Below are 27650 nucleotides of genomic sequence, written 5' to 3'. Positions count from 1 at the left end.
TCAAATGAGGCAGAATCCCAACTATTATTGGTATATCAACTTGTTACTTTTTTTTAATGACAGGTCATTGAACCATATTTTCATTTGTATTTATGCGTGTCAAGTCACTGTTGAACAGCCATCATATATTGATAAAGGAATATTGAATTGTATGTATATTTTTTCTCAAACATACACTTACAGAAGTTTACTTATTTTGGTATTTTCTTTACAGACTTTGAGCAAAAAAGACAAATCCCAAAATCCAAAGTTGTATACATGTACATGCTGGCTTTGAATGTACATAAATGATGTTGTGCATGTTGTGCCTAAAATAAAGGGATATTTTCAAGAGATTTATAACTCTGTGTTAAAGGTACTTTGTCCCTTTTGCAGCCAACCTCAAATTCTGTAGAACTTTGCAGAAATTATGAATATGTCATGTATACTAGATTCTATGTCCTATCTGTGAAATTCAAATGTTATAGCCGTGTCCAAATATTCAAATTATGCAAGGAAACCCGTTTACTTGCTAGACTTCCCTGTCTGACACTATTGAGTGACTGACTGGCTTTTTTTCTTCTTTGGTAATAACATACATAATAATGAGCTGTAAAGGGTACATGAGCATTTGTCTACATCAATAACCCACTTCTTGTGATGGCCAAAATGAAACTGATTGAATCTTTGCGCAGCATAAATCGTATGACCATTCGGTACAATGGTCTGAAAATCAAGTTATTACTTATCGGCTCTATAGCTCCCAAATCGATTTGACAAAAAATAGTCATTATTTTCCCACTTTAAGACATTTTCAAGCCCCACTTTTTTAGGGAAGTTCTAAATTAGTATTATCTTTCAAATGCCGTTGGAATTTAACCTTTTGATTTTTTTTGATCTGCAAATGGGACATAGTACCTTTAAAGGTAATTATGTGATAATTGAAAGTGATTTTATAATTTTTCTCTTGAACCTTGGCATGAATTTATGTCTGTAAAGAGTTAATTGTCTTTTGAAGACATATGACCTTTCTTAAGAGGCCACAAATAAATCAATTAAAGATTGTATAATTATTATTTGGACTGTAAACATTCCATTCTGTTATTCCCCTATATATGTATTACTAGATATGCTATTTTTGAGGATTATTATAAAATCAGAACCTCTTGCTTTAATTTTTTTTCAAGTTTTTTGTGAATTTAAGAATGGTCTAATATTGCAAAAGTTTAATGCATGTATTTAATTTTTGTGTTATTTACACTCCCCAAGTCTAATTTTCTGAAGTCTTTTTGTGTGTGCAGTTTCAACAAATTGGTGTACGCAGAGCTGTACATCTAAGATGACTGCTTGATTCTAGTAATCTGGTTATTTATGAGTTAAAACATCAGTGGCATAGCTACTTGTACAGGGGTAGGAGGGGGGGGGGGAGAGAGAGAGGAAGACAGATTAAACGGGTAGGCCATGTGAAAGAACACTTTCCACACCATTTTCCTCACTCGAATGGCTTCAGTCATCTTGCGCATTTGATCCACATATGACCGGTCAGAGCCATCTATACGCAGAGTTTGGCCAACTTGGTCTCAGTTGGTCACAACATGCAGTCTATTCTTTTGTTTTGTGCTTGCCCAAATTAGTAGTATTCGCCATATTGTGTCCAATTCGTACCGAGTTGGCCAAACTCTCCTTTCCAAAAAACATTATTCATTGGTTGTTAAAGTGTTTAAGCTGTACTAGTTTTTTGAAGTTCGTATTGTGCAATACATCTATGTTATTAATCAATGATCTGTTTATCAACTCTTTGTTATAATATGGATTCCATGAGAATATAAGGCCCATAATTAAATGGGCGCTGTGAATACATGAAAGAACCATTATTTATACTTGTATATTTTGAGTGTAATGATAGAAACAAATTTTTCTGTCAAACTTAAATTGAGATGGAGAGAGAGAAAGAGAGACAAAGGGAAAAGGAGGAGGTAGGGAGAGAAATGAGGGAAGGGAAGGAGGGAGAAAGAGTGACAGAAAGAGAGAGCGACAGAAAGCGAGAGAGAGAGAGTGAAAGAGAGAGAGAGAAAAAGGGAAAAGAGGAGGTAGGGAGAGGAGAGGAAGGAGAGAGAGACAGAGAAAGAGAGAGACAGGGAGAGCGAGAGAGAGGGAGAGAGAGAGAGAGAGGGAGAGAGAGAGAGAGAGGGAGAGAGAGAGAGAGAGGGAGACAGAGAGAGAGAGATGGCGGAGAAAGAAGAATAAAGAACAGAGGAAAGAGAGTGACTAGAGGATATATAGTAAGAAGAAACACTGCTCACTATCACTTCTCTACATAGTAGAATCGGTACTGGATTTATTCTGGAGGAAAATCATTCCAATAACAACCTCACATGTACATGTACTTTAATACAAATTGCTCAAAATCTAATATCCTGCTCTATTTGACATAAACTATAATATATGATAGTCTACTACATGTACATAATACAGGTACATTATCTAAATTAGTACAATGTAGTATTGTCTCAATGTAATGGAAAGTGGTAAAAACCTGATATTGCAGTTACTATATGCACATCTTGTTGTAGACGAAGCTATTTTACCCCAAAACACAGACAAAAATGTAGACTACAATACTCAAATCACCAGAGTAAGTTTATGAACATATACATTAGAAGTCATTCAGAGTATTACTTTAGGAAAGCAGTGACAAGTTACTGGAGTGAACTTAAAAATTGAACCATAGAGAGAACAACAAAGGTACTTCAAACCTCAAAAATAGAGTGCAGAAATAAGAATATATTCCTCAAAATTACCAAATATCTACAAGTGTCCCAAGATTATAACAATTACAGTGGGAAAGTGCTGGCTTTAGTCACTACCGTATTACTAAAATTCATGTTTAAAAACTACTTTCATATTACCGGGGTAAAGGGAAGTTAACTCTGATATTTAGTTGGTTTAATAAAGGCAGAAAAATGGGATACTGTTACGTGAAAGGTGTTTTTGGAGCAAATCTGATTAAAATTAGAAATATATGTATTTTTAAGTCGTAATCAATCAGGGTGGACTTCCCTTCAATAGATCATGGCATATCAAACATACAACTTTGAATTGTGTCAAAATCTAAAAAAATATATAGTTTACAGAGACCACAGGGAGAGAGAAGAAGAAGGCACATACATCTTAAATCATTGGCTTGAAACATTTTATAGGTAGCTGCATAATTGTACTCGCACTCAACAAAAAAACATTTTTACTCGGATTTTAGAAATGTAACGCCGTTGTTGAAAAAGAGAAAAAACGTTCACTTCAGCCCAGACACACAAAAGCCTAGTCCCACAATTAAGCCTTTATCCTAAATGTATGCATTCATAAAGTAGTCACCCGAAGAATCAAAAGTGTTTTGAATTAATGCAAAAATCATATCATTGCGAAAGGGAAGCCTTACTGATCAAATATTACAATTTCCCTCTTCAAAATATGTTTGGGGCCCGCAGTAATCATCTCTCAAAAATATTAATTTTGAGATCCAGATTTTCTGCCTTCAACGGTCCTCCGTTGAGCGTCAAGATTTGTGATGTCAAATGCGAGACACAGCTAGACACAAAATTGCATTTTGCGCCTTACCATGATACATGTGTATCTATATGATTTTTCAGCAAATTCTTTGTGTTTTGCAAGAGAAAATCTTTCCATCCAGATATTATTTGTCCATGATCATCAGTTGTAGTGAATTTTCTTCGGGTGACTACTTTAAATACTAAACTTCAGTTCATTCTGATCAGAAACCTGTACTACAGACAGATTCTATTTGTGGTCGATTATTGCATTCATATACCACAATGTAGTCAAAGTTAAAAATTTAGTTAAAAAATGTAGACATTACATCTGTCATACCATACTACATTGAAATCTTTTAGAAATTATTAAGAACTATAATTATGTAGTTCATCTATACTACTGCTTCATATATCAATGAATTCTAGTTGAACACAGTATTATCAACTTACTACATCAAGGAATGGTTTAAAATACATACAAAACTTTTATCGTTTTAATACTAAAATCACTGAATGCTTTTAATTTTCAAAATGGGAATATGATATTGCTATCTGAACAAACGAGTCTTGTGAGTTGACGAATTGATATAATAAACAGAACTACATGTATTCTCACGACTTGTGACCTTTTGTGCTATGTTTAGATACATCATCGTTTATGAGTACAGGTCTTTCTAACACCTTGAGACCAATGAGTGACAGAGTCTATTATTAAAATGTAATAATTCTACAAGCCCACAGCTACACACTCCATTATCATATGACCAATTTTAGAAGAAGAAAAAATCCACCATCCCAGTATTTACCAAACAAGTACAGTATTAACACTGAAAGCTACAGAGTAATATAATAGTCAAACATGTTCATCAAAATGTGATATACAGCATCACTTCATGAAATGTAGATATGAAATGAATATATTACCAAATCGTGTAATATAATAGTTAAACATGGTCGTCACAATGGGATACATCATTACTTCATGAAATGTAGATATAAAATGAATATATTACCAAATTGTACACATATACTCCTGGAAACAAACCTTTCTTAGTTTGCTTTGTACCACAAAGATTACATTACTTCAATGATAAGCCTACCAAGAAGAAATACCATGAGGCAACACTTCTCATATATCTGAAAACACATTGGAATATATTACCATCTTGTTAAAAATTGAAGATAAGTTCAGATATATTGCATTTATATATATATATATATATATTTAAATATATATATATATATATATATATATATATATATATATATAATTATGCAGTCTTTGTTTAATGTTTCAAGTAGAGTGGAAATTATATGAAGCTTTTTATCCATTTGGAACTTCATAGCTTTAAGTGAGTCATCTTCAGGTACCAAATGAAAGACTCTGTTGTTCTTAAGATTTTAATCATGTATATGCCTCTTTGTTTAGAATAAGATCGGGATAGCCAATCTCAATGTGTGATGATATTTATGCAAAAGTATACAGGGATACATAATACAAACTATTAATCTTCCTAAATTTGGTACATACCGAGGACAATATTAATATTTCTATTAGACAAAGTTCAAGTCTCAAGTTTTCTTATCATGCATGTCTCTCTTTTTATGATTGGATTGGAATAGCCATACTCAGTGTGTACTGTGTAACAACTTATATGAAAAAGATGCATATTCATATGCCTTCCTAATTTTGTGACATACGGAATATAACATTACTATTTCTATTAGAATGGATTTGATGATTTATCATATCGCTTCTTCCCTATATCTAAGGCTAGGCTGGGTTTTAGAGCTTGGATGAGCCAGCGTGTGCGAGAGAGCCCATAGGATCCCAGGGAGGTAGAACAACAGGTTCCTTCGTCAGGACGGCCAGGACTTCAGCTGGAACGTAGGACTTGTCGACCACCACTTCATAGACAAACTCTGAAAACCAATCGTCTGCCATCACTAGATAGCCTGAGAATTTGAAAAAGTGAAAACGTTAAAGCCTGTCTGCACTAGTTTGGCTAGGGGGATTAGACCTCCCTGCAAGGTCACTGACAGGTGGTTATCTCATCAAATCAGCTCTCAATTAACATAAGAAAAAGGGGATCGTGGGGACAAACAGGCACCGATTAGGCATTTTTTGCCCTATAGAGGGCGCAAGTAGCTATAAGTAGTACAGTGGGGTTTTAAAATAATTACAGCACCTTGGTAAATAACAAAATATGGGAAATGAAATACTAATAACAGTCAAACTGCTAAACCAACTCCATACCATCTCTTGGCCACTGGATGACCGATTCTTGACCGTAGCAATTTCCCTTTAAGTGAAACTAGCTAGAAGAAATGTAGGAAAAATGTTATACCCTCCTCTATATAAGATTTTGTTAAATGTGATTGTCTAGTAACTGTATGGCAAATGCTTTTGTCAATCTCAGGATAGATCTGGTTTTCTAGATCAAGAATCGGGAGCTGTGCTGTGCTTCATCTTACCTTTCTCTCCCACGTCCTCACCCCAGGAGTTCTCAACCCTCCATTTGGTTGTCTTGGTCTCAGTTTCAGCACCCTAGAGAAAGAAAAGGAATATGAGGAACTAATCGTTGATTCACATGATTCACATTATAATGGTGGTGGTGGTGGTTACAATGAGGAAGAGGAGAAGGGGGGATGATGATGACATGATGATGGTTAATCAATAGCTATGACTACAATGATAAACAGATGATGATACTGGCTATTGATGATGATGATGATGATGGTGATGATGATGATGATTATCGGGGATGGTGATGGTGGTGATGATGACGATAGTGATTGACGGTGATATGGTAATAATGGTGATGATGAAGATAATAATATAGTGATCGTGGCGAAAAATATGGTGATGATGATGATGATGATAATAAAGGTAAAAAGTTATACAAGATTAGACCAGTGGTGATGATAATGAATATGAGATGATGATGATGATGCTGAATATAGGGGATGATGATGGTGGTGATAATGATGATGATGGTGATGATGATGATGGTGATGATGATGATGGTGATGATGATGATGTGGTAATAATGGTGATGATGAAAATGATGATGATGATATTACAATGATGATGATGATGATAAGGTAAACATTGAAACAAGATTAGACTAGTGGTGATTATGATGATGAACATGACAAATACGATAAACATGATATTGACAATGGCAAAGATAACAATGACAAAGCACAGGTGTGGCAAAAGACCCAAAGTAACTCAACAAACTCACATCCGTTCCTACGCCTGTGAAGACCATAGCATGGGTCATCAATGACTCTCCATACAGCAGTCGTTCTGCCTTGTCTAGCTGTAAGCTCTGGATACCAAACACCAACTCGTAATCCACGCTAAATATCAATGGAAAAAGCTTAAAGTTAAAGATGCTTGATCAAATAAAATACTATGTTTTTACAGAGACAACTTGTTTTCAAAATAATTTCTAACACCTACTTATAATCTAAGCTAAAAAAGTAAATTATATCAAGGAAAATTATGAATATTAAGATGCTTCATCACATTTATAAAATAAAACAAAATGTTTCACAAGGATGCATTGTAAAATTTACAAATTTGCAGATGAAAAAAAAAAGCAATAATAAACTGCCAAAACTTTCATGAATTTGACTGACTTTCTCTTGTAGAACTTTCCAAACATATAAGGCTCACAGTTTCTGAATATTTTGTCCACAGCAAGGATTCGTTTTTTTATAGAGACACTTGGCTAAGCACTTTAAAAAAAAAATTACAAGGACATACTTAAACCAATCCTGAATTTCACTACTGCAAACTTGAACTATATATTTTCTCCAAATTTGTAAATAATTCTGTATGAAATATGACTAAAACATCTTCTAAATTACTAATATCACGAAAGAAGTTCACTGATAAATACAGAATTATAGGGAAATGAAGAGCAACTCACCTTTTTATGTCTAGCATGCCAGTCTTTCTCGTGCTAAATTTACCAACATCACATCCAAACCAGACAGGCTAAAATATGAAAGAGAGAATGATTATAACATACACTAAAGGGGGGGGGGGGAGGGAGGGAGGGAGGGAGGGGGGGGGGGGGGGGGGGGGGGGGGTTGAGGAATGTGCCATTAATCATAATTTCTTGATATGCGGTTACATGCATGTAAATATTTGTCTCTTGCATATTGTTGGTACTGAATTATATATATATATATATATATATATATACAGTGTATACCGGGTATCTCATGTATATTTATGTATATTTGTGTATATTTATGTATTGTACCGTCAAATAATGAGGAGATTCTCCTATCAAAACTCAGTTACTTTGGTAATCCCTTAGGCAATAGTTGATGGCCTTTTTCTGTTCTTGTATCTATTATTGGACTTTGTTTTATTCCATTCTTTGTTATTGTTATACTCCTGTATGTTCCTGGAATTGAAATAAAATGGAAAAAAAATAAAAGTGAAATATATCATAATCTGGGTTGTTCCCTTACCTCTCCATTCTGTATTGATTTGAGGGTAGTAGATTTGAGTACATCTATGGGTTGGTTGTTGTAGAGCGTCTTTTGGCCGCCGACCATGTTGCCTAGATACTCTACGGTGTACATCTCTTCATACTTCTTAGGTCGGGGGTCGTTCACTATGCATACCTGGGAAGTGTAAGAAAGGCTTTAAATCAATTTCAAATTTTGTCAATACTTGGTGTACATGAGGTAGGAATCTCAATGCATGATCAGTGAACACTACATGCATGACTCGGGTGCTCTGAATATGATAGTTCATTTATTATGGATACCCCCCCCCCCCCCCACTTTTTAATTTAAAAAACCCATACATTTCTAAAATGTTCATCGAACTCTTTCATTTAATATGTATTTTTTATTTTTTTAATCTTGAAAGAGTGGAAAACACAAATAATTATAACCCTGAACTGCTATGGGTAATACAATAATTATCACCCCTAAAACAAAACGTCGTTTGTAAAAAAACCCACAAAGAGATTTCAACAAAATCAAAAGTGACCAGATAGCGGTTTCAGTCAGGACTTTAATCAATTTTGGTTTTGGTGCGGTAGGCATTATTTAAAGAGTCATACAGGCATACATGTTTCTAAAGATAGCCATGTGCAACAGACTACAGCTAAGGTAGCTAATTTGCATCCATCTGCATAAGGTACTATGTGCTCTCTTAGGTAGGGTTAGGTTTAGGGGTAGGGATGTGGCTATTTTTAAAAAGAAATATGCTTTTACAAGTGATTAAATAGTGCCTTGGTGCATCATAAGTATACGTTCGCTGACATCCCATTGAAAGGCATGTATTAAAGTTTACACGCATTTCAACGAAATGATGTCGAACTTAAGATGGTTTTGTTACAGTTATGCTACGGTCACAAAGCTTTGTACGAATCTCCCTGTTTTTCCATTGTCTTCCCGAATTTCCATTGTCTGAAAATTGCTCGTACAGCGTTCGTAGCAGTTCGTAATGGCATTTGTGACCGAGGCTTTAAGTTACCTTATCATCCATATTGAAAACAGGCTTGACATGTTCCAGGTAGAAGTCTTTAGGTGTGATTGGTCCAACAGTTTGATAGGTCTTGGTCTTGTCGTAGTACTCCCAGGTGAAGGTCGTAGGTGGGATTCCTAGACAGATACTCGTCACCCGAAAGACCTATTTCATGAAGAAGGAAGAGCGGGAAGAAGCGTAAATGGAGGAGAAGAAGAAGAAGATGAATGAGGAGGATAATACGAAGATGAATAAGGAGGATAATATGAAGAAGAACGCGGACGGGGAGAAGGAAGAAAAGCAGGATAAGGAGGATAAGGAGGAGAAGGAGAAGGAGAAGGAGAAGGAGAAGGAGAAGGAGAAGGAGAAGGAGAAGAAGAAGAAGAAGAAGAAGAAGAAGAAGAAGGGGAAGTAAAAGAAGAGAAAGGAGAGTGCATGCACATTATTTCTGCGATGACAACCACTATTTGAGATAGTCGATTAGCAACATGGTTATATAACAGCAGTGTAACACCATACAGATAGTGAGATATATGACACTCTGCTATCAAAATCAATATAAATGCTACAATTAAGCACTTATCCTTTCCTTTCAATTGATTAGTCAAGCTATATTGGGATAAAAAGAGCACCTTCTAAAAAATAAATTAGCGGGATGCCTTATCGTTGTTTTAGTTTCTAACTCTAGCAACATTTACAATATATTTGAAAACTTTAAGAGAGGGTTTGAGATTTAAATTCAGTGACTACCCATGTTTTATGATAATACAACATTTCTTGTTTTCGGAAGTGTGGAAACTGGAAAGGAATTGAACTGTGGACTTTGATCTTCTTAACCAGTGCACAATACAAAGCATGATTTGTATGTACTTCAAGCAAACATAATGAAACACCTTATTGCCTCTTTGTAAATACCAATTGCAACATGGATCTCATCTAACAGATTGTTTAACTTCATGATCAAATAAAATGAATTTAAATTAAAATTACGCAGGCCATTGTTACCCGTAAACACAGCAGTAAAATTGTAGATCCAAAGCATCATATCAAAAAGCAAAGTATACAAGTTGGTTTCAATGCATATCCAAACAAAGCATGGTTAGCTACTTCATATTACAATATTACATGAGCTGAAATCAGTTCCAACAATTATAATCAGAGGCTCCAGTGAGAATGTAAAGGGTCTTGCAAGACAATATCTCAACTGAAGCATAATCAGGGATTCCTAACCTTGGTTCTGCATTAAAAACAGTGAATTACTCTCTGGCAAATCACTTCAATTTGTCTGAAGGCATATATTGGTACCCAATACAGGCAGGGTTAACTGTTAGTTTTTTACTCAGTTAGCATGAAGAGCGATTCCTATATGTTTGAGCTCTGTACAGGCTGTAAAATACAAAGCCTGGGCATTGTTTCACCAAACCGTCATAATTACCAGTTCTTCACAGCTCATTGCAATGCATATTTAATTTTATACACTTGTTTTCATGGGTTTTCGGACCAAACCACAGTTTTGTGAAAAGAGTCCCCAGGAATAGCCTGCAGCACAGACACGTCAGCGCCTGAATTATTAAAGACAAAAGCCTGTCACCTTTCAACCCTGTTTACTGGTTCTTTGGTGAGAAAAGGGAACAGAGCATGTGATCTATGTGACTCTTTTCCAAATGTACTTCCGTTATGTATTCAATGATTTTCTTTGTTTTTGCCGAATAAATAATAGTAATAATAATAATCGAGCTTACCTCTGACAGCTGTTCCTTGATCTTGGCCTCAATGTCTGCGTCTGATGCTTTCTTCTCCACCATATCACGCAGAGCCTTGGCATAATCACGCAACTGTCATAAAATGAGAGGGTTTACATACTGATGAAAACTGAGCACATATAAATGAAGACCAAGGCTAGATAAAACTAGTCGGATTGTTCAGATATGAAGGAATAATAAACCACTATAAAACAAAAACCACTATAAACATAAATCTCACAAACACAAAAAAAAAACGAAGTAGAAAATTGCACAAGGAAAGTACTGCAAAATACAGATTTGAGTACCATATTCCTGATAAATTGGAGGATATGCATCGAGGCCATTCTTGATCACAGCTCTCGTCCCCCTCCACCCTTAAAAAAATAGCCCTTACCATCCATTTACATTTTTAAAAATTCCTGTGGTACTATCACGTGTGATTTTGCAATTGAATCCAATGACTAGGTTAATGATGATTACAATATCAAGCACTTTAATATAAAAGTAGTATTAATCACTTTACAAATGTGACTATAAAGTTATTATCTAAAGTATGCATTACAAGAAAAAAGCTCAAACAAAGTTTACATTTAAGATATCGAGGGTTCGGTGACACAAAGACGTAACTCCATATTTGCTAACATGAGTATTTGATATCAAAATGTTCAGAAAAATGTGGGCTTTCCATGAAACACAAAGACTTAACTACACCCAACCCCCCATTGAAGTCAATGGCTAGTGAAACATAGACTTAACTCCCTAAGGCCCAAGTGGAACCTCTATCTTTAAACCACTTTTTCTCAAAATAGCCAAAATGGAGTTACGTCTTTGTGTCACTGACCCCTTAATATTACTATTTGAGAAAATTTGTTAGAGCATGTGTTACCTTGGTAGTGAGAGTTATATTGAGCCTGCGTGATGCGCCCGAGGAGTGTGCCTCCGGGAAGCATTTCTTGGGCATCACACCGTACTTGTTGACCAGATTGACCAGCATGTCCCATTGACCACCGTCGTTTACTGGATTGGTCAACATGAAACTGACCAGACGACCCTCAACGGGCTCGCCTTTCTTGAAGATCTCTACCATTGAAGTGAGGAAGTAGTTGGATCGCTCAATCTAGAAACAATAAAACACAGAAAATTAAATTTATTATCAGAAAGAAAAAAGGTACCTGTGAACACGAGTAAACATTTCCATGCCCTTTTTCTTCTTTTATTAATTAGGGATAGTGAAACCTAGATCTGAAATAAAATCGATGTAGACTTAGGGTCAAGAATGAAACAAATGTAGACTACAATCTTCAATATGAGATAATACTGTAGAGTGCCAATCTATATAAATTCTTTGCTACATTTGAATATTCCCATTTTCATGCATGTTTAGCAGGTCTAAGTGATGAATTGAAAATAAGATAAAATGATTAGGCCTCATTTGATAACAGCCTGAGTGCAGATAAATTTCAATGAGACAAAATAGGGAATATATGGACCAATTAATCTCCATTTTAGCTCACCTTATCCCAGAAGAAGAGATGATTTTGACTGAATTCAAACTCTTCTATGTTGAGTTTGCGCATGAACGGTACGCGCATGGCGTTCAGACAGGCAAACATCCAGCAACGCCCAGAGCTACGCTGGTTGCTCATGGGTTTGGCCTCAGCCACCTGGAGAGAGAGAAACAAATCAAATTGGAAAATAATGAGGAGAGTCCTGAGCGATGGCTTGTGGTAGAGCGGTGGTTTTGTAACCGGGATGTCCCACCTCCAAAACCAAGTCAATATGCTCATGCACATTTTATACTGAAGGCATTAAAGAGAAGGTCGAGCTCTGGGAAGAGGTGAAAAATAATTGGTTAGCGTTATCATTGTTAATATGCAAGTGTGGAAGAACATCATATTAAAATGTTCCATGAAAAGCATGGCTCTTCAAATGCCTTGATATTCTAAATATAGCATGTAACAATATACAAATCTGTTTTCTATTGACTTTTGAATTTGCTCTAATCTATTGCTAAGGAAGACAGGGTCAAAAGGAATTAAATTCCAATTCAATGAATAATTTATGTGGGGTTCTTAAAACTCTAGTATATATAAAAAAAACAAAAAACATATAATACAATCAAGGGCAGCATCATTTCATTCATCAAGAAACTTGAGATGGAATTATGAAAAATAAATCAATGAATTTCTATACATTCCATACTTTTTGTTAAATTGTGAGACAAAAGTCACAGCTTTATTTTTGATAATTACGTGCCTGGCACACATCCTCTCTTATATCAATTATAGATCTGTGAGTTAAACCTTCCAATGAGGATTGAAGCCTAGACTTACTTTGTGTGTGTATACATGTAGGTTTTGTCCTGTAGCCCCATGATGAATGCAGAAGTCCAGAGGATCGTGTGAGGTTGCGGCATTCTGAGCTAGGAGATTCTTAGGATCTGAGTAGAAAGCCTTTGTCAATCCTACAATCTGTTCGCCAGAAATCTCTGTAAAGGGAACAGTCATCAGTTTAAAAAAGTTTTAAATTCTGGCTTAGGTGATTGGCACAAGATAATAGCACTGTAGGGTTATCCCACATCAAATAACCCAATACAAATAAATTGGCCCAAATTAGGTACATCTTTATGGGATGATTAAGGCTTTAAAAGGCTGAAGTTTAAAGTGTTTGCCCCATCAGCCAGGTATTTTTGTTGCTATGTTAGCCAAGATAAAACTAAGACTAGAAGTCTAGTTAGGCACTAACAACTGTGTACAGACACACCTCAGTCTTTAACTCTATCATCCTGCGGCTGGCTTAGTGAATAACATCACTCAGTCTCAGCTTCAGGAAATTAAAAATTTGTCGGTTCATAATTCATATATTTTGTTACACGGAATGGCAGAGCATTCCATATTTGTATAAGATGGTAGTGTGACAATATTTTGCACATGACTAAACTTAACGCACAGATCAATATCTCAACAACAAAAATAAAAAATCTGGGCTCAGTTTCATAAAACTTCATAGAGTAAAGGAGCCCGTTTTCGGCCACTTAAGACAAAATCCTATTTTTAGGACTCTTTACTTCCTATTTATTATCATTTCTTGTTCAAATCATGAAGCAAATATTATTATTATTTAAACAAAAACAGAATCCCAGAAAAAAATCACGAATTGCCATGACAATATTCATTTCAATTTTCACTGTTTTGGAGCCAGTTATCGGCCGAGCGTTTCAGTTTACGGCCGCATGTACAAAGTCAATAGGAAGCGCTCGCGCGCGCCGTGCGTTTCCGCGCTGATGTACAGCACAAGCGGACAGAGCAGGTATCCCATGCCGGAGCTCCCTGGTGCTCGCCTGGCCGAAGACAGGCACAGCGGTGATCGGAAGTTGGAATCTGAATTAGACAGACATATCGTGTGTGCGTGGCAGGGTCCGGCTTAGACCGAAAGCTTCAGTCTCTATACCGTCGGTTGTTCCACTGAGACTACGTCTGGCTCCACTAGACCTCCGGTTATAGAGACAGAACGATCGCCTATGCCAGCCTATGTTGAAGATATCACGGCTAGATTTTAGCCGTTAGGCCCCTCCCACAAACATGAACAAACTTGCCACGGCCGTATTGTTATGCCCCCAAAATCCCCCAAAATGTCATTTTACCTCGTGCATATCCAATTTTGCATTAGGCCTAGGCTATAATACATCGGTTCCACTTACTAACTCGATTGAAATAATCCGTTTAATGGTCCCTTTTAAGGAAATTATGGGTCAAAATCGACATCCATGTTGAAAATCTTGCAAGCCGTGTTAAACTCTCGCTGCCGTCAATCTCATCCCTTCTAGTCTACGCCGAAGGCAAAATGATTATGAAGGAAAAACTGTGCGCCATCTACACGTTCGTAATGGCGTTATCACAGTAGACTAGAAGGGATGAGATTGACGGCAGCGAGAGTTTAATACGGCTTGCAAGATTTTCAACATGGATGTCGATTTTGACCCATAATTTCCTTAAAAGGGACCATTAAACGGATTATTTCAATCAAGTTAGTAAGTTTGTTCATGTTTGTGGGAGGGGCCTAACGGCTAAAATCTAGCCGTGATATCTTCAACATAGGCTGGCATAGGCGATCGTTCAGTCTCTATAACCGGAGGTCAAGTGCCGAGTGGAGCCAGACGTAGTCTCAGTGGAACAACCGACGGTATAGAAACTGAAGCTTTCGGTCTAGGTCCGGCTACATTGATTTAATACATGCGATGAGATACTTTTGAGCTTGCGACTAACACAAAATCGGGCTCTTAATCTGAAAAATACTTGAAATAAAGCTGATTTTATGGTACCCATATTTCTTACATACATGCGTAAGGAACTCGATTTTTCAGATTTGGGTAGCGGGACCGGCGATTACATCGCTAAAATGTGATATTTTAGGATATATTTTCCATTGCAAATGTGGTTCTTCAGTGACACTGGCATGGTATGGTATGTGTGGGATATGTGTTATGCTATTATGCGATGTATTTTAGAGTGATTTTACCTTGCATCCAACCAATCGGCCGAAAACTGGAGCTGGCCGATTACCGGCTCCTTTACTCTAGAGCAGTAGAGGTCAATGAATTTGCAAAATGTTAAACTACTGAAATCACGGCATCCGAGCAAAGTTTTCATGGAATCATAGCATTTGTTATTGATAAACAGGAGCCAGGCCCTGATAACGATCAATGGAAACAGTATTTGGGGAGCAAATTTCAAAATTCGACCGTGCGCCAAGTAGTTTTCTGTGTCTAGGCATATGCATGACAATGCAAATGCCAAGCACATAGCCATAGGCCAAAGCCATAGCCCCGGCAGCGCGTTTCCGTTTTACACCCTGCCCTAGGCTTTTCGGCAAGAAATGACACGAAACATGCTGTATCCGAAGTCTAAGTTTGTTTATATCGACGTCAAGAATAGCGAAGCCAAAGCTTATGTACAATTTCAATTGGGGATGCTTGTTCAAGACGGTTTTCCCGATATATTATTGTTTTGTTATCGCTGGGCTAAATTTTGCGAGCTGATCACGCATCCTCACGCTCTTAGAGTATTGCGTATTAATGGATAAAAATAAATGATACGACTAGGAAGATCAACTAGTATAGAGAGTTAGCTAGCGCTACGTGACCGGTACGTGACGTTTTCAGAGTTCTGGTGGTGTGCAGAGCGCCGAGGCGTGTGTGTGTGTGTGTGTATTGGGTTTTTACAGACGTGTATCAATCAGATAAGATTATTTACGTCTGGGACCGACCTTTAAACGTCACCATCCGAAAGACGTGACTCAGTTTCGAACCTGCGTCCTCGGCTGAATCAGTTTGTAACTTCCACTTTTTAGCTGGATTACAGGCGCACGCCACAACGCCTAGTTGTGGCAAGAGGCAAGATGTGGACGACTAGACTCCGAATACCAGTCGGTTTGTAAAATTTTATTGGAGAAAAGCCTAGGGCAGGGTGTAAAACGGAAACGCGCGCCCCGGCAATGTTTTGTTGGATTGATGGTGGATTTAACTTTATGTTCTGAACTTCTGACATGTTTAATAAACTACAGATAGGCAAATGCTATTAATGATCAAATTACCTAGAATAACCATACTAGTAAGGAGCCTAGACAATGAAGATATCACTTACCAGCCATGGTTGTACGAAAGTGAACTTAGATGTTTAAGATTAAGAAGGATTTGGTACGGCTGCGCTGCACTACGTACACGGTACACGTCGAAACTTATGAAACGCCAATTGTGACTGCATATTGCGTGGAGGATCTAGAAGGAGAAGGAGGGGGGGGGGGGGTGTAAGTATAGCAAGAGATAGGGATTATGGTTGACCCTAGACCGAATTTTCCGTCTCTTTCGTTCGTTAGCCTCTTATTGGGGTAGGGTCGGCTCTCTCTTTAGAGACGGAAACCGTCTATACACATTCCCTTGTACGCCACGGCCATTTCAGGTCGTAGCGTTTTGCCCCCGGCCAAAATCCCCCAAAATGTCATTTTACCTCGTGCATATCCACATGTAAATTAGGCCTAGGCTATAATAAATCAGTTCCACTTACCAACTTGACTGAAATAATCAGTTTAATAGTCCCTTTTTAGGAAATTATGGGTCAAAATCGAAATCCATTTTGAAAATCTTTTTGTTGTATTAAACATTTACATTCGTTAGCTAAACTATATAGTACAAAAAACAAGCAACATACTTTTTTCACACTTCACTTTTTTTTAAACAATAATGCGAAGGAGCGTATAGCTACCGAGCGAGAAGATTTTTGCATATTTTATTTGTAGCTGCACTCTTTGGATCTCCAGAGCATAAAAGTATGTTGCAGTCTTTAGTCAGTATTTGCTATACATTTTTTGTGTGTGCACATTTTCAAATCCCCCCTAAACCAATTAAGAGGGGGAGGGGGGGGGGGGGGACGTGTTCCTCGTCCCCCGGGATCGCCCCCCCTGGTGCTAAGACACATGGTTTGGTCTTACACATTACAATAATTGAGCTTCAAAATAAAGGAGGTCAAAAATATGGGGGGGGGGACATTTTGATATTGTGTCCCCAACCCTTGAACATTTTTTTTTTTGGGGGGGGGGGGGGGGACATGTCCCCTCTCCACCCCATGATTGACGCCCATGCCTCAACAATGTTAACATAAATGTCATTCCAAGAATTAATTATCTTTAGACTGAAAGTATCTAACCTTTTGCTAAAACCACATCTCCTCATATACTTGCGCCCACGGGTGACTTGTACATTATGAACAAAGAGTGCAGCTGGATCAAAATCATTCAACAACTTAAAAAAAAAACAACTTAATATTCAAAATAGGGGGGGGGGGGGGCGGGGGGGGGTAGGGGCACCGTGTCTCATTTTTTCAGATACCCCCAAAGTGTTACCTTTTACATAGGACAAGTGCCCCTTTGCCTCATCTAATAATACTGTCCTTTATCTCTGTTTTCATTTTTGGTGAGTACCTCTTTTCAGCTGCGAGAAACTCCCGTTTTTCACCTTTGACATTTTTGCCCCCCTTTTTTAAAAACTTCGACTCATGCTTATTTTCCTTATCAGTGCAATTTTCCTTCGTAATAAGAACCCCCTTCCCTTTCTCTTAAATGCCACTTTTCATCTCTGATAAGTGCCCCTCTATTCTGACTAATACTCATCAGAATTTGTTTTTTGTCTTCTTTATAAGATGTAATTTTTCGCACTGGGACCTCACAAATCTTAATATTTTTGCTCACTCGCTTGGCTCGCTCGAAAATTTATATTCAGACCATCGATCACCTCCAGTGCAAAGATTGTTGCAACTTGCAAGTTTCTTTTACTACGTAAAGAAAGAAACTAATATTACATCCCTGGTAGTGTAATCACAATCAAGACGATGTATAGGGGTAGGTTATACCAGTTTCTGAAAATGGTGTATGTTTTTTTAATATTTCCCTTTGTAGATGCCCCTTTTCCCTACAAAGTGCCCTTTTTGTTGATGCCCCCCCCCCTGCTTTGGAAGACGCTACGCCGCCCCTGCATTAGAATACTTGGTGGTGACGCGGATTTTGTTCTGACCCCCCCCCCCCAAGTTTTTGCTCATTACGTCACTAAGTGAGCATGCCATAACAGCAGCATACGGCAACCACTGAAATGACGACAGCAATCACAACTATACGGCGATGACTATGCCAGCCAGTGATGATCAGTGCATGCCCCGCGGAAAGTTGTGGAGCGCCCTCTATAGCTATTCCCATATTTCCAAGAGAGATTCTATTATACTACTACTAGATTCTAGTTGCGCTGCGCTGCGAAGTTACACATTTTTACATCAGACGTAAAGTTATCCTGACAACAGAACACGAAAATCCGAGCGAAAAATATTCTGGTAAGAAAGCTTTAGTGATTAAATGATTGTTTGTATGCATGTGATGTATGATGTCTATTTTTTTTGTTCACGATTTCGCTCTGAAATAATGAAAACTCATCGCACATGTGAGTGACCCAGTTTTTGCGCAGTACCGTCACCGGTACGTGAAGAAGCTACGGTCCTTGCTCTCCAGCCATCCGAGGCGGCATGCGGCGACTGTCCCTGGCGTAGCTGTAGGTGAATCGCTTGGCTTTGCTCGGCCCGGGTCTTAGTCAATCGGATCATTGGTGTCCAAAAATGTGGGCTATCGTGTATATAATTGGGTTTAACATCCACAGAAAGGTAAGAAACGTGACCAGGGATTGTTTTAACGAAAAAGTCATAAGGAAAAGACGAGCGTGATCTTGACACTGCCACTGGCCCACTCAGTGCACTTTCGCCCGTCGGAATGTTGCAACATGCAATGTGGCATGACTTGCAAGTTGCAATGAATGATCATTATGCAAAGACAATAAGTCAAAGACAAACTTGTCTGTGGCTTTGCTAAGAGTAAGAGGCAAGACCAGCAACACTTTAAACACAAGTACAGTGACCTCAAAACCTGTAAAATCTTTGTAGGCCTAGGCCTACTTAGAATGCCACTGCACCAAGTTTTATTATTAGTTTAAATAATATTAATAGTCTAGACCTAGACTTCTAGATCTATAGTCTATGCAGCAAAAAAAGGAATAGGGTCTACGTAAATTTATCAGAAATTTTGATTTTCATATCTTTGATCCCTAAATTTCACGCACTTTCAGTTAAATGCGTCTAATTGATGTTGATTTATACAAGCATGCAATATTAGTAAATCTTTTATTTTCTTTTTTACTCATTATTTGTTAGCCAATATGATGCCATACTAGATGATAGATCTATAAAAGATTTATTGCTTTGACACACATTATTTTTTTTAGATGATAGGTACACTTTAAAGCAAGCTACAAAGCTGTATAACAACAACATTTTTTAAAGTCTGTGCATGATTCACTTTGTGATGTCAGTGATTCTGTCTGCTCCAGTGTTTCTATGATGTTGATTTTGATTTTTTTTTCTTCCCCTTTAGATCAAATTTTTAAAGACCTTGACCGGAGCGTAAACAACCATACATCCACAGACGGCTAATGAAACACAAAATACAAATACAAGAAAGAAAAAATTAAATACCCTTTCATTACTGAGAAAAATGAAAATTACAGTACAACTGCCGCCCCCTCCCAAATTCGCCTCGGTCAAGAGCCCCCGCGCCGCACGGACTTGGGTGACGTCATTTCGTGTAGACTCGAATTGTTTGCTGTAATTCTTCGCCGCGCGATGTTCGAGATCTACATTGATTTTGCGTAGGCTACCGTGAATCCTTTCTGCTTTTTATCGATTGAAGTTTGAGAAGTTTTGAGAAGTCTTTCTAAAGAGAATGGCTACCCCAGTCGTCAGGGCAGATGCACAAGATGATTTAGTTATGGAATTTGAGTGTGAGGAGGATGGCAGTTGCGGGGAAAGCGGTGAAAATGACAGTGTCAGTGGTAGTAGTGACAGTCCGGACAGTACTGGCAGCAGCAGTGATACCGACAGCGATGCAAGTGATGCAGACGCCGGAGAACACGGGCGTATCGTCGAGTGGGAGTATGAGCCTTTACCTCGTGGTGAACCTGGGCAAAATGTTGGCGATGCTGGAAGGGCCAACAACGCAAATCGGCTTCATGAAAATGTCGAGGATTGGTAATTAAGACTTATAAGCTTATTGAATTTGTTGTGCATTCTAAATATTTATTCCCCCCCAAAAAAAAAAATTGAAATCAAATACCGTAGATCTCTAGACTCGGTCATAAATGGCATGTCTAATTCTAAAGTTAACTTGTTAAAATGATTCTCTAGATCTATGTCTGCGCACCTAAAATTCGACCTCGATTTCATTACACAGTAAGATATTATTTTTAGAATCATCATTGTTATTCCGTTCTTCATATTCTAATGATTACTGAAACAAAAAAACTCGACAAATTATTCACAAGAACAATTTTTTTTAACGAATTTCAGACGGGCTCGTCATTTTGTGTAGCAAAACTGAAAAGTGCCCATATCTGCGCACTCACTATTTTGCACGCAATTCAATCAAGCACAGTGAAGTTTCATACCAGGGACAACCCCCTGTTCAGACTTTTCTTTTTTGACAATGATTGAAATTTTCAGGGTGGCAAATGAAACTTGCTAAAACTCATTTTTAATCTTCCCAATTATTTTCACAAATTTTGGTATCTAAATGAATTGTTGAGGTTAAGATTGAAAATTGGTGTCAGTTTGATGTTTTGTTCTATAAATATCGCGCATTTACGTGGGTGCGCAGACATAGGCACTGCCTTGGGCACTCTTACCATACTACGACTACGAGAACGATGTCATTTTTATATTTATCAGGAAGCTGTAATAAAATATTTATAAAATTATAGTAGGTGTATTGATTTTTGTTTGAATCTTTCTGTATTTCAAGGTGTACATGTGGAAGATGTCGTGTGCCTCCATCTTTCAATGAAGGTGATTGTGTCTGTTGTCAGGAAATTGCAGAGGTCAAGGCAGAGGCTGATCGACAGGGTTCAAGTTGTCTGGTGGATTCTGAGGAGTTTGAGCCGGCCATCCTAAATGCGACAACATTGTACATCGGATGGATGGAGTACACAGATAGGTGGCGCCGAGCAGCCAAAGCATTTGGGGACAGGAACAATGAGTAAGTTATGTTTCTCCTTTTCATCATTTTGGCAAGGGCTAAAAAATAAATGGATTGATTTTGAAAGTTTATTGGGTGAAACTTTTCAAAACGAATTGAGTCACCGCAAGATGAATTACTAGTTTTGACCAAAATTCTTGCCTGGTGACCACTGGTGTACTAGCTGCCTTATCTGCAGGTGCTTCGGGGCACTTTTTCAGGAAATGTATACAAATAGGCAAGAATGACCACCGGTTTGTGAGTTTTAGCATGTTACCCCCCCCCCCCCCCCCCCCCCCCCCCCAATAATCTGTAGTTATGAAACACAAACTTTATATGCGATTTTGAATGTTGCCCCCCACCGCCCGACAAACAATGACTAACCCTTGGTCATTTTAGTTTTTTTTAATCATTTTTATTTTCCTGAATTAATTAATAAAGAATTAATATTTTGACATCAAATCATCTATCCTAAGAAAAATAATGAATTTTTTTTATTGCTTTTTATTTTACAGAAAATACAGGTATGTGGCCTACAGGAAAGTCGTGAGATGGTGTTGGGGCTGGCTCGGGAAGGACATCAGGGTGCAACTGCCAGCATGTGTCCATGCCTCAATAATGGAAGCGTATCCTGATGGACGTGGTCAGTACAAAGGGACCATCCTGCGTCGGTTGAGATGAGGATGTAACATCAACTATTGTCTTGCGAACTTTGAATGACTGTCATCTTCTATGTGATTGTCAGCCATCTTCTGTACGTTATTTGTGATCATCGGCTTTCATCTTCATATTCATCACAAATACTATTGTTTGAACTTCTCATGATGGTATGGTTGCTATGAACTTTGATCTCGACATTTGATTCTAATTTCCAAGAGCTGATATTCGAACTTTTGCAAAACTGTGATCAAGCAACGATTTCTTATGAGGAAGAATGTTGAAATCTATATAAACAAGCAACAACAAAAAAAACAAAAAAAAAAACACAACATGCCTTGTTCCTTCTCTTTTGTTATACACCCTGCAATGTAATTTGTTTTAATAATTTGAGCATTTCATATACAGTCAACCTGCCGAGTCAGAAAAGGGGAGAGAAAGAGAAAATGAAATTGAAAGAGAAAACGAAATTGAGAGAAAGAGAAATAACAGCATGGACACAACAAAGATAGACAGAGGAATAATGAGAGTAAGAGAAGGGAATTGCGGTTGACGAAATTTCAAATGTGTGATAAATGGTAAGCATCGTAATAAATCCAGGAAATCCTTTATTTTGCATCAAATCTATCCTCCCAAAAAGGATAAACCTTAACCCTATCTCCCACTCTGTCCCTCTTCCTCTCTCTTTCTCCTCTTCCACCCTCCACATTCCCATCTCTCTATCCCACTTCCTCTCTCTGTTTCCTCTTCCATATTTCCATCTCTCACTCTGTCCCTCCTCTCTTTCTCCTCCTCCACATTCCCATCTCTCACTCTGTCCCTCCTTCTCCTCTTCCACCCTCCACATTCCTATCTCTCACTCTGTCCCTCCTTCTCCTCTTCCACCCTCCACATTCCCATCTCTCACTCTGTCCCTCCTTCTCCTCTTCCTCCACATTCCCATCTTTCACTCTCTCCCTCTGCCTCTCTTTTCCTCCTCCACCCTCCACATTCCCATCTCTCACTCTTTCACAATCTCTCTTTCTCCTCTTCCATCCATCACATTCCCATCTCTCACTCTTTCACAATCTCTCTTTCTCCTCTTCCATCCATCACATTCACATCTCTCACTCTATCCCTATTGGTATCTATCTTTATCCCTCTTCTTCCTTCACATTCTCTATCTCACTCTCATTTTCACAGCAATTTCCATCTTTAAATTATGAAGCTTCCTACAAGACACCTATAATAGAAATAAACAAACAAGATTTGTGTTCCTTTAGATGAATTTTTGTTTACCTTTGCTCAAAATATTCTCAGAACATCCCATTGACGGTTTTTCCCTCCAATCATTTTCTTCTCTGTTTGTGCAATATATTTCAAAATGATGCACCATTGGAACAAAAACTTTGATGCAACATGTACATTACATTCATCCTTATTTTATGTAAAGTTTACAGGATAGATGACTATTTTTATTATATCTGCAAGGATGATTATTTTTCAATCTTTTATAACCAGGTTTTAGGACAAACAGGAAACCGCTGTTAGGAAAAAAAGTATGGATGCGATGAAGTAATCATCACAATGTTTCCTCTTCTGTGATAATATGGCATGATCTTTAAAACTACTAACTTTGAAAATGAATAACACAATTCACCTCGGCAGAAAAGGGAAAAAATCAAAAACAAAAAATAAAGTCATATCTGGTGCAATACATCAAATGGTTCTTGAATAAGAACAGTTTAGATGGAAAAAAAAAAATGCATTTTTTAATTTTTTATTTTTTGCAAATAAGAAGCAAAAAGCATTGGCCAAGATGAAGGACTGTGAGAAAAATCAGATTATATTTGGTGCCAAATTCATGATCAACAGTGATTTACTTAGTGTTTATGAAAATCTAGTGCATATGCTTCAGAAATTGTTTTTAATTGAACTAAAAATGTAAGTTTTACAAATTTAATAAGTATTTTACCTATTAAAACCAATGACTATTGATGTGTACCATGGACTTTGGCTTGTGTAAGTATGTACAAGCTTACAGACAAGTTTCTAGTGCTTTACACTCACATAGAATCGGAATCCACTACTCACTTGCATAGAGTACTTCCATGTTACTCTCCATAATTATACTGGCATAAACATAATTTAGGGTCTATGAAAAACATGTCTTGTACTGAAATAAAACAATCAGTGGTTAATGTTCAGGTAGCTGACACATTCATCATAGTTTCTATCACCAAAAGAACTAGTTTCTATCGCCAAAGCGATGATGTTGTTCAAAAGCTTGCACGGCTTCTCCATTGTCGGGGTGATGATGAGAGGCACTCCGTGCTGGTTGAGGCTGTAGCTCCTCCATGTTGTCTCTGAGCTGCTCCCTGTTTTCCACCAGTTCTACGACAACTCTCATCAGGGCTTTCACATAACCTACAAGATAAAATCCAAAACTATACCTTGAAAATTCATCTGTACGGTGTTAAAAAAATACATTTTGATAAGAGGAAAAAAGGAAAAGAGAAAAATAAGAACATAAGAAGAGAAAACTCTTTTTCTCACAAATATTGAATTACCTAATTTTACACACTATTTGTAGGTGGATGACCAATCAAATACCAATGGCATGCACATGTTCTTTGCTGAATAGGTAGTTCACTGACTTGGGGACTGACATATATGCCTGTTTCTGCTTGCTATTCAATATTACACATTTGCAGAAAGTAACCCAATACATGTTTATAATTATCAATTTAATCAACAGATTAAATTAAGGGCATATAGGCCACAAGAATCTACTAATTTGAATTCTATTGATCATGAAGTAATAAAAGATTTCTATATATAATTGAGCTCTTTTGTTGAATATTGATATCATTCACTAGACATGTGGCTACTTACCACATGTGCCAGCTGTCAGCACTCTCTCCACTGTGTGGCCTCCTTCCTTCGAGCGTGGATACTTCAACCTGTACACTGGGTTCCCTTCGGCATCAACAGCCTGGGCTCTATCACAATTTTCGTTCCAATGTAGGACAGCCAAATATAATCTGAAAAGAGTGAAGTTAAAAATAAAGGTCACATGAATAACATACTTGTGACAGTTGATTTTATCTTTTTGGTAATGTAATGTCTATCATCATAAACTCGTTACCTACTCTCCAATAAGTGAAGGCAAGAGTTAGTGTAAAAAGCATGTGTTACAAATAATAAATAAAAAAAAAAAAAAAAAAAAAAAAAATATGAAATAGAAAGAACCTGGCTATAACAAAAAGAAAATAATAACTTTAAAACATAAAACCAATAAAATCAAATTCAAAAGAAGAAGAAGAAACAACACTGCCCTCTGTGACGTTCTTGTTAAATTTATATTAGGGGAGCATAATGTTGATGAATTAATTGCCTAATTTACCTGCACTTCATCCCTTGATATGAGTATACAAGCAACTTGGGGCAAAAGTGAAGGAGGATGTTGTGGAATGATTCAACCTTGCTGGTTTGGGCATGTGGGGACATCATCCCAATGTCGTTCATCAGTCTGGTCCTCAGCCATTCCTCTCGAAGCTTGTCGTACACCTTTGTACCTGTAATAAGATTGGGAATATAATATATGCGGTAAAGGTGAAGGAGAGTTCATTTAAATAGTTAGCAATCATGATCTCGGCATTTCCAAGCATCTCATCCCTTCGCCAAAACTATTTTTTCATTCCACAATGAATATTAATCATTTAGAAAATTGCACAAAAAAAAATATGAATATCATGATCAAAATTGAACTAAATTAAACTTGAATGTACATTATTAAAAATAAATGTAAATATTTTGCTCGCATTTTGACAAACATCTTCAAAGTATTATTACACCGTATGCATATAAATAAGGATTTTACCCACATCCAAACAAAAAGAACAACTTGAGGCTAGTTTCATAGAAAAAAAAAAGCAAAGTTAATCTGTAGTCGGATAAAAAAAAAGAAGCAAAGTCAACAACAAATGACCGATGATTTTGTTTTAATAATCATCCCTGGCAACAACACTAGATCTAGACTCTAGACCATTTTGATTTGAATAAAAACAGTGTTTTCATCACGAGAAAGTATCAAGAAGAGGCACCCATGTGATTTCTGACATCAATTCAAAATAATTTAGTTCCTGGCTTCACTGTACTGCAGTGCACTGCCACTGGGCGGCACGAGTCCAAGGCCTAGATTCTACCAACTACCTAGTTTTCTTTTTCTTCTTTTTTAGGCCCAATTCTTCTTCAAAATCTCCATTTCATCTTCTTCTTATTTTTCATTGTTTACAGACTATATTCTAGACAATAAAACAATGTAGATCTAAATAATTCTTTGATTTAATGCTGGTAAACCATGCAAAAGGAAAGGCTATCTGTGCGATAAAAGCGAGCGAAACTTAGTTTTGTTCGAGAAATATTCCACGACCACCAGCATGACACGGCGCGGCAAGTCAGGCCGGGCCGGCCGCGGCCCGAGTGCTCTCGCGAGGCTCAGCGATAGATTGCTGAAAGTTGTGCAATCGCAGACCGAGGCAGGCAGCCAGCAGCGCGGGCAAATGATTCGTTTCAATCTAATTTAGTGGAAATTTGGGGTTGATATTCCATATTACGTAGCGTGAAATTAATACAGATATAAAATGTCAACATTCTAATCGTAAAATGTCCAAATACAGCTTCGACATTGATATTTACAACAACAAAAAAAGAGAGAAGAAAACTTCACATACCGACCACCATGCGAAGAACCAGCTGCAATACCGAGTGGCCAAATAACCTACACGTTATGACGTCATCAGAAACGGGTAGAAACGGCCACCGGCTAGCGCAGCCGAAACTAAATCTCCGGGGTGCCCCTCTCAGTCCGTGAATCCTGGGGTTCGGATGCTAAATACTTCTTTCAGAGGCCGTGGAATCTCGAGAAGTTTGCATTTTCATATTCAGTAAATATTCACGAGTCCGTAGGTATATAATTTGTCTATATAATGCTCTGCTCCGGTCAAGGTCTTTAAAATTATTAAATAGAAACGAAACAAAAACTGTTTTGGGGGGTCCACCATGTAGAGATGTCTGATCTTCAATGTACAAGGACATTTTAGATAATGCTGAGTTTATTATTCTACTACTTCGAATGCGATATACTCGCTGATCTCCGAAAAGCGGAGGGACAACAACAGAGAGAGATGAAAGATATAGATTTCAAATATTGTATCCCAACTTGTAAGCTCTATATTGGGTTGAAGTCAGTAAAATGGAGCCAGGATACGATTAGTTATCTTGCCCAGCCACCCGGATTGAGACACACAAACAAATATATATATATATAATTTAATAATTGAATATATAGATAGATAACTAAATACTCGTATAAGTAGGTAATTTAAAAAAAATGAATGAAAGAATGCTAAATTGAAAAATATGTGTAAAAAAAAATACAATTGGCTCATGTTAATGGTAATTACTCAAAAAATGCAAGTCAAAATGAACTGAATATCCATGTTTTTTTTTTCTTCAATTTTTCTACTTTTTTTCTACTTTTCTTGATAAAGTGTTGAAAAAGCAACTTTCTCTTTTTGACAAATATTGTTTCAAGGATCCCTGTCTAATGTAATTTAGTTCATGATTCACATTTTAGTG

At 37.4% G+C, this 27650-nt stretch overlaps 3 protein-coding genes and 1 long non-coding RNA gene across 4 annotated transcripts; 2 read left to right on the top strand and 2 right to left on the bottom strand.

Annotated features, from left to right (window-relative positions):
- Positions 1–259: 259 nt before the first annotated feature.
- Positions 260–1758, top strand: LOC115926762. Its single transcript, XR_004065253.1, has 2 exons — positions 260–355; positions 906–1758. It is a non-coding gene; the product is annotated as an uncharacterized LOC115926762 (long non-coding RNA).
- A 3443-nt stretch (positions 1759–5201) lies between these two features.
- On the bottom strand, positions 5202–16497 carry LOC115918829 (bleomycin hydrolase-like). The gene is made up of 11 exons (XM_030992019.1): positions 16418–16497; positions 13109–13263; positions 12290–12439; positions 11662–11892; positions 10773–10865; positions 9040–9195; positions 8022–8177; positions 7469–7536; positions 6776–6893; positions 6003–6075; positions 5202–5483 (listed from the first exon to the last, which is right to left on the bottom strand). The coding sequence occupies exons 1-11, from the start codon at positions 16422–16424 to the stop codon at positions 5314–5316; spliced, it is 1377 nt and encodes a 458-aa protein (XP_030847879.1). The 5' UTR covers positions 16425–16497; the 3' UTR covers positions 5202–5313.
- Positions 16498–19987: 3490 nt separating this feature from the next.
- On the top strand, positions 19988–22355 carry LOC115926759. The gene is made up of 3 exons (XM_030992017.1): positions 19988–20389; positions 21159–21392; positions 21887–22355. The coding sequence occupies exons 1-3, from the start codon at positions 20085–20087 to the stop codon at positions 22050–22052; spliced, it is 705 nt and encodes a 234-aa protein (XP_030847877.1). The 5' UTR covers positions 19988–20084; the 3' UTR covers positions 22053–22355.
- A 1416-nt stretch (positions 22356–23771) lies between these two features.
- Positions 23772–26871, bottom strand: LOC115926760. Its single transcript, XM_030992018.1, has 4 exons — positions 26744–26871; positions 25414–25585; positions 24903–25051; positions 23772–24434 (listed from the first exon to the last, which is right to left on the bottom strand). The coding sequence occupies exons 1-4, from the start codon at positions 26751–26753 to the stop codon at positions 24256–24258; spliced, it is 510 nt and encodes a 169-aa protein (XP_030847878.1). The 5' UTR covers positions 26754–26871; the 3' UTR covers positions 23772–24255.
- Positions 26872–27650: the final 779 nt, after the last annotated feature.

This window comes from Strongylocentrotus purpuratus, unplaced genomic scaffold, assembly GCF_000002235.5.
Source record: "Strongylocentrotus purpuratus isolate Spur 01 unplaced genomic scaffold, Spur_5.0 spur5_scaffold_2, whole genome shotgun sequence".
Classification (NCBI taxonomy): Eukaryota; Metazoa; Echinodermata; class Echinoidea; order Camarodonta; family Strongylocentrotidae; genus Strongylocentrotus; species Strongylocentrotus purpuratus.
The sequence above is the reverse complement of the archived record's forward strand: the minus strand, read 5'-3'. Positions and strand labels throughout refer to the sequence as shown.